The sequence below is a fragment of the Lipotes vexillifer genome, unplaced genomic scaffold (genome assembly GCF_000442215.2).
Source record: "Lipotes vexillifer unplaced genomic scaffold, Lipotes_vexillifer_v1.1 scaffold382, whole genome shotgun sequence".
In the NCBI taxonomy this organism is placed as follows: Eukaryota; Metazoa; Chordata; class Mammalia; order Artiodactyla; family Lipotidae; genus Lipotes; species Lipotes vexillifer.
This window is the reverse complement of record NW_006780611.1, coordinates 9054080-9061501: the sequence shown is the minus strand read 5'-3', so window position 1 is coordinate 9061501 and position 7422 is coordinate 9054080. Positions and strand designations below refer to the sequence as shown.

The 7422-nt window shown below is 39.5% G+C and overlaps 1 protein-coding gene across 1 annotated transcript in view; it reads right to left on the bottom strand.

The window, feature by feature from the left end:
- Window positions 1-7422, bottom strand: part of ENTHD1 (ENTH domain containing 1) — a 110442-nt gene that overhangs the window by 93086 nt on the left and 9934 nt on the right. Inside the window, exon 2 of the mRNA XM_007453994.1 lies at window positions 549-791. Coding sequence (XP_007454056.1) covers window positions 549-791 — 243 coding nt within the window. The remainder of the gene's footprint in view (window positions 1-548; window positions 792-7422) is intronic.

The window sequence follows — 7422 nt, the reverse complement described above, 5'->3', positions numbered from 1 at the left end:
TCCTGCTGATTTCTATTATAACATTATAAATAAGTGCCTTCTTTTTCAGGTTCAGTAGTCCAGATTTAAAGTTTTACGCAAAGGAAAGGGTTATATAACACAGGGTATTGTCCTAGAAGAGTTTTAGAGCACTTTCAGAATTCTGAGGCACATTTTTTTAAATGTCAATTTCTTCATTTGGAGGATCAAATAGTGCAAATGCACACACAACCAGACCCCTAGTCTCAGAAAACAGTTCTTCACTCTCCAGTTATGATTAACATCTTAAAACTGAATCACAATGCCAAATAGGGTAGTCACTAGTTTCATACCTTTAAAGCTCAAAAACATTTTATTTGAATCCCAGATAAACACATTCAGAAAACAGTCATAAAATTTTCTACTGAATAGCATCTTTCATCATTGTTCTCTACAGTATAATGTCTAATACAGTAATAGTAGTACTAATACAGTATTAATGCTTCAGTACTAAAACCTAATGTTTTATATGTTTTAGCTGTTCTTAAATGATACCTATTGCACTCTAGGCCAATGCCCATTATACGCACTGTTATTATGTAGCCTCGCCGCCTTAAGAAGCTTACACTTCTTCTCTGAAGCAGGGATTTCTGGTGCGGGAGCAGAAGCACATGCTGTTGGTGAGTTACCCGTACCAGGTAATCTTTTAGGAAATGTCATAGAGTAGGAGGTACGCCGTCTAGTCCGACATGCTACTCTCCTCTCTCTATGCAGCAACTGTTCATTCGTCAGCAACGTTATAACTTGCTTAGACTTTTCCCGGATATAATAACCTGAAAAATACATTAACTGGGTTAGAAAAGAAAATATTAATTAAGGCTACAATTAAGTTTTATTCTAAAGAAAATTAGGAAAAAATGAAAATGTAAGCAAAGCAAAATATTCTCTAGCAAATGTAGAGGGAAATTTAAGTTTCATTAGAATTGTCAATAACTGTACTCCTTTTCTCATGCTTTAAGAAGTAAATAATCATATGATGAAATCATATCATATATTAACATTACATTTTTCACCTTAAACATGGTATTGGATTTTCCTTTTGAAAGCAATATATACTCTTCAATAAATCAAACAATACAGAGGAATGAATCAGATCTAGATGTACTGCCCTAGATGTATGACCATGACATATGGCTAAAGATTTAAAGTAATATGCATAGCATGATCCAAATTTGTAAAGCATAGGGGAAAATAAACCATTATATATGTAGATAGAAGACAGAAGCAGATAGAGAAATACAAAGATGGGTGGATGGATGGATGGATGGACGATGGATGGGCAGGTGTACCTACAACATTGTGTATATACACAATCAACATTGTGTATAACTTAGGGATACAATTAGGGTAGGACAAGAGAAGGGAGGGCAATTGGCTTGTCTCTGACATAACATCCTATCCAAATAACATGATGTCATTAATAGAGTGCCAGAGGACAGTCTAAGACCAGAATTCTAATAATGTGCTGTCGTCCTTAACCATCGGAGTGACTCTGAGCCAGTTAGGTGGTCTAAGCCTGAGTTTCCTATCTGAAAACTGTATACGCATATCTGTTCAGGTTAATTCACAGATATAAAATTATACTCATTCAAATATATAGTATTACTAGTACTATTCTCAACCATCTCCCATGAGAAATGATAAAGGAAACACCTCTCCACATCTTGGGACCAACTCATATTAACATCTCATGTCTTCCAGAAGTAAACTGAAAGGCCCTAAAGATTCACTACTATGCTCATTTTGGGCTCCAAGTGTGATGAATTAAAGTGTTAATATTTCCAGCTGTAATTTACCAGTAGTGGAAGTAGTGAGAAATAGTCAAATTCAGGGTATATTTAGACGGCAGGGGCCACCAATGTTCTCTAAGTGCCAGTCATTTCATTAAGATTGATATGGACAATGTCAAAAACCTTTGCTCAAGTTGCCATCTTTTCCAAGATTATTTTATCTAATCTCACTTCTTAGCCATTTTTTCCTTCCAAAGTTCTCTGATAACTGCTTTAAACCACATCATTCTCAGCGCTCTTAATTTCCTATGATTGGCTTGCAGTCAGTAATAACCAAAAAATCCCACATGTTTTGGGTTACCACTCTGTTGCATGATAGAAGCCTGCTGTGACTATCAGTCTTTGGGGACAACACACCAGATACTACCTTCTTCCGGATAATTAACAGAGCTTGATTTGGTGGGGGGACTTGCCTTCCCATTCTTCGCTTCATGAACTCATCTCCTTCTACTTTCCCCCTCACTCCCTCTGCTCCAGCCACCTTGGCCACCTTATTCTGCAGTCTCACCACACTCTTTACCTCCTTAGAGCTGTGTGCTGGCTGTTGCTTCTGCCAGGGACTCTTGGCATGACTAGACCCCTGATTCATTCAGGTCTCTACTCACATGTCGCCTCCTCAGAGCAGCTTTCCTTCTGCCCATCCTCTCTAAGATAGCCTCGCCCCCGTCACTCTCTAGTCCCTTTTACCCTGTTTCACTCTTCAACTTGGCATTGATCACTAATACTGTTCTATATAGTTATCTGTTTACTTGTTTATCCTTTTCTCACCTAGAATACAAGCTCCGTGAGGGCAGAGACTCTTTAGTGTCTAGAAGAGTGATTGGCACATAGTAAATGCTCAGTAAACATTTACTGAGTGAATGAATCAATAAAGGAGCAAATGACCAAAAAAGTCTGAGTTTTCTCCTTGACATAATACAAATGGAGCCAGATAGATGAAAAATACTAATTGACAATTTATAACTTAGCTGCCTGAGAAAGTTGCTTGGCCTGAAATAATTTCTTACAACACTCCTAATTAGAAAAGGTTACAACTAGAAATTATGGGACAGATATGGAATATTCTACTTGGAGTCTGCATGGATTGGTGGAATTTGAGGACAGCTGCAGTACTTCAAAGGGATGAGCAGGTACGTCAAGCAGAATGCCAGTCAATGATGGAGGGCTCCTCCCTGCAGCATCAGGACGGTGGGGCCACAGGAGTTTGCAGAAAACAGAGAAGAAATCACCCAGAAGTGAACTTCCCATTCAAAGCTGCCCGCTGCCCTAGCTACCTCCCACCATCCTCGAGATGCTGGAGAGCGGGAACCTGGATGTTTTAAAGCGTCAAAGTTGAAAGTGAAAAAAATCTAAGAGCCCAATAAACCTGCTTGAGATAAACAATAACAGAGATGAGATATAATAACAATAGCAATAAGATGGCATCTACTTACTTCTTGCCAATACGTTTCAAAAAAGAATGAATACACAGTACTAAAATAGAATAGTACCGAAAATAGAATAAACTTAGGCAACAGCTGCTTTGTGTTTGAAAAAAGGGGGGCTAGGGAAGGGGGAGAAGGAGAAAAGGAGGCAAGGAGAGGGAGACAGACAGAGGAGAGGGAGGGAGGGAGAAAAAAGATTCTCTGAAATAAGAAATTAAACTATGTAACAGATCAATATCCAAAGACACTATGTAAAACACATCAAGATGAAAAGCTTGTTGGTTGAGGTAAAGGTTAAAATAAAAATAAAGCTATATACTGTTTAATTGCGAATGTTTTGTTTATAAGTGACAGAAACTCAATTTGAACGGGCCGTGGGAAAACCAGGGGCTGCAACTGGGCCTCAGATACAAATGAAGCCGAGACTGGAAACCTACCAGGACCCTCCGCCTCCCACCTCTGCTTCTCCCTACGTAATGCCTTTATTTTCTCCTTTTGCAGGTCGGCTTCTTCAATCTGAATGTAGATATTACCACAGACAGCTCCAGATTCTCATCTCACATGCTGCCACCTGAGAAGTCCCCCTCTTCATTTGTTCAAATCTGAAACATCCAGGAGAATGACACTGAGTGGCCCAGCTTGAAAGTCGTATACTCATCACCGTGGCCAGAGGGTGGAATGCTACCATTGGCAACCCCCATTAGAAAGACACAATGGAGTGAGGGGAGGGTCAACAAGATAGAAAAATGAATGAGGAAAAAGCCAATTTGAGCAATCCTCCCAAACTGAAAGGACAAGGACACACAAATCACTAGATCAACTATGCAACAGCCCAGTTCCAAGGATGTTAACTTTTACAGTCATTTAATCATTTCCTGAACACTTAAGTTTCAGGAAATGTTCTAAGTAGTGGGGGCACAGGTGAGGAAAAAAGAGACAAGGTCCCTACTGAAGATAATTTCAGATAAAAATTAATGCTCTAAAGGAAATAAAGCAGAGGGACATGCTAACATCAATTCAGGGTGCAGTCAACGAAAGTCTTACTGAGGAAGTAACATATCAGCTGAGTCTTAAATAGCAAGAAAAAGCCAGCTGTGCAGACATACAGGCAGAGAGCAACTGGCAGAGGGAACAGCCCAGATTCCACTTCTTCAGGAAAGCCTTCTACTGAGAGATAACAACCCCTCTTCCGCCTCGCCCTACATGTACGTCAGGGCCTCCATGGTCAGGCTCTGCTTTCACACACTCTCATAGCACCTACACTTGTCTTTCAGAGTGCTTCCACAGTTTTTAACTGCCTATGTGATAAACGTCTTTTTCTCCACTAGAGTATAACATCCACGAATGCCAGAAGTATACTTGTTCACTTAAGAGATACTTAAGAAACGTTTGTTAAATAATATGCTGAGGAAAAGTTTCCTAAATGCAGGAGAGGAGTCTATATAAATTCACAACTGAATGTCATGTAACAAGATTTGGAAATATGGTAAATTCAAAGATATTGGGCACTGAGATGCATCAGCAAGAAAGACACATACCAGACTTAAAACCAAAAAACACATATTGGGCTTCCTGTTATAAAACATCATAATACTCCTCTCTCCGTTCCTGACCCACTGGCCTGCCAAGATCTACTCTTCTTCCTATATTCCTTTCTCAGTGAGTTTTACTTCCATTCTAAGCCAGAAATATGAACATTCACTTCCCCAGACTCAGTAATGCATGTCTGTTGATTGCACCTACTAACTATCTTCTAATTCCATGCTTTCCACTCCATTTCCCTTAGTTCAGGCCTGTGATGTTCTAAATCATTTATTTATCTGCAGTCTCCTTTCCGATCTACCCTCCACAGTGCCTTCGGGGGTGGGGATGGGGTGGAGGGCGGAGGAAGAGAAGTATCCCAAACAGTATAGCTGATCAAGTTATTTTCATAAAAAACCTTCAGTCAAGTTGGCACAGTAAGTTCATGCTTCAAAGTACCCTTCTGCTCTATTCCAAATGCACAGCAATAATAGACATCACCAGTTCTGAAAAACAAGATAAAAACCTCCAAGAACCAGAAATATCGGAGAAATGAAAAAGCACTGAACAGGGCTCAAGCCACAGGGCTGCTGGGCTCTTGATCTGGCGGCCAGGAGTTCAGCCCCTCAGGTGTTAGGGAACCAGAGGTGGTCTCACTCTTTGATGTTAGGGGTTATCCATGCTTGTGAGAGAAGGCTGGAAAGAAAAGAAAAAGGAAAAGGAAAAAAAATAAACAGCCACTAATTGTTTCCTGGGCTGTAACATATTTGTAGCTGTGGGAATAGAAGGACACAATGCAGCCCTAAGGCCTGGAACTCAACTAAGCCACCCCCTGGCTCAGCAACTGAATCTGTGGCACCCTCATATCATCATAGGGCATGACCCCTGAGCTACCTTTATAACGCTGTACTGGAGGTGGAAACTGAAAAATCAGCATAAATGGAAAAGTGAACATGGTTAGCTAGGGAAGAACCTCTCACCCAAAATAAGCCTGAAAACTAAAATTCCAAAATAGATTTTTAAAAATCTTAAGATGGCCAATAAATGCAGCAATTAAAACATAAACTCACTCCAAAAGAAATCAATGTTCTATAGGATTCTATAGGATCTTCTATAAATCAATATTCTATATTATTGTAAGATTTAAAAACCTAATAACAAAGATTTTAAATAAGTATTAAGACAGAACTTAAATAAATACTAAATAAAGATTAACACAGGAATCACATTCACAAGGAATATGAAATTATGAAACAAAACAAAAATAGGCAGAAATGAAATAAGAACAGATAGATATGAAAAGAGCCAACTTAAAATCCTAGAAATGAAAGCTATAGTCACTGGGATTAAAAAGAAAAAAACCCTCAATACCCAAGGTAAACTCCAAAATCTAACAGTTGAAGAGAGAATTGGTAATCAAAGAATAGTACTAAGGAACTCTTCCAAAATACAGCACAGAGAGGCAACAAGATTAAAAAGATTAACTAAAAGTCATAAGGGACAGATTGCAAGACCCCAATAGTCATTCAGAAGAAGTTTCAAAAGAAGAATACAGTAATCACACACACACAAAAAAGCAATATTCAGGGCTTCCCTGGTGGCACAGTGGTTGAGAGTCCGCCTGCCGATGCAGGGAACACGGGTTCGTGCCCCGGTCCGGGAAGATCCCACATGCCGCAGAGTGGCTGGGCCCGTGAGCCGTGGCCGCTGAGCCTGCGCGTCCGGAGCCTGTGCTCCGCAACGCGAGAGGCTACAACAGTGAGAGGCCCGGGTACCGCAAAAAAAAAAAAAAAAAAAAAAAAAAAGCAATATTCAGAAAGAGCTGGGAATTTTACAGAAAAGCCATAGAATCCTCACGTCAAAAATGATCTCCAAACACCAAGCAGGATAAATAAAAATAAAAATAAAACAATACCTAGAAACACTGTAGAAAACCAGAAGAACATGTAAGATAAAGAGAAACTCAAAGCTACCAATCCCTTCTTTGGGCCTACAAGAGCCCACTGGCCACTCAGTCAGCAAACATTTATTCGACACCTCCACAAACTAGGTGAAGAAACAGAGATACAACTAAAGTAATCCCAGCCCTCCAAACACCCACAGTCCAGTGAAGGGACTGAGGTAAAATAAGTCATTACAGCAGAGCCATGCGTGCTACCACAGACGTGTGGACAAAGTATTACGGATGGGTGAACTCCAAAGGCAGTGGGAAAGAACTTCTGGTGCATTTTGCATGAAGCTTTACTTGAACGTGAATATACGCTGCAGGAAATAATAAAAGTAAAAATATGTCAATGGCTAATATTTTTACCTAACATTGACTTATGACTTACTATGTGCCTGACTTTCAGACATTATCTCTAATCCTCACAACCACCCTCAGAGTTTATGAAGTACATTTTACAGATGAGAAAAGAAAGTTTAGGGTGGGTAAGAAACTTTCCCAAAGTCATAAAGTTGATAAACTAGAAAACAGAGATTGGCTCTATAAAAATAACAAAATATAGACTTTAATTTCTTTGACTGACTTTAGTATACAAATGCAAGCTATTTTATTTGATGAGAACCTGAGAAGAGAATGATTCTGCTGACACAGTACTGAAGTCCTAACCTGGTTACTGGCCCTTTTGTGTTTACTGTCTGCTGTCCATATGAGTACAATAAACAAA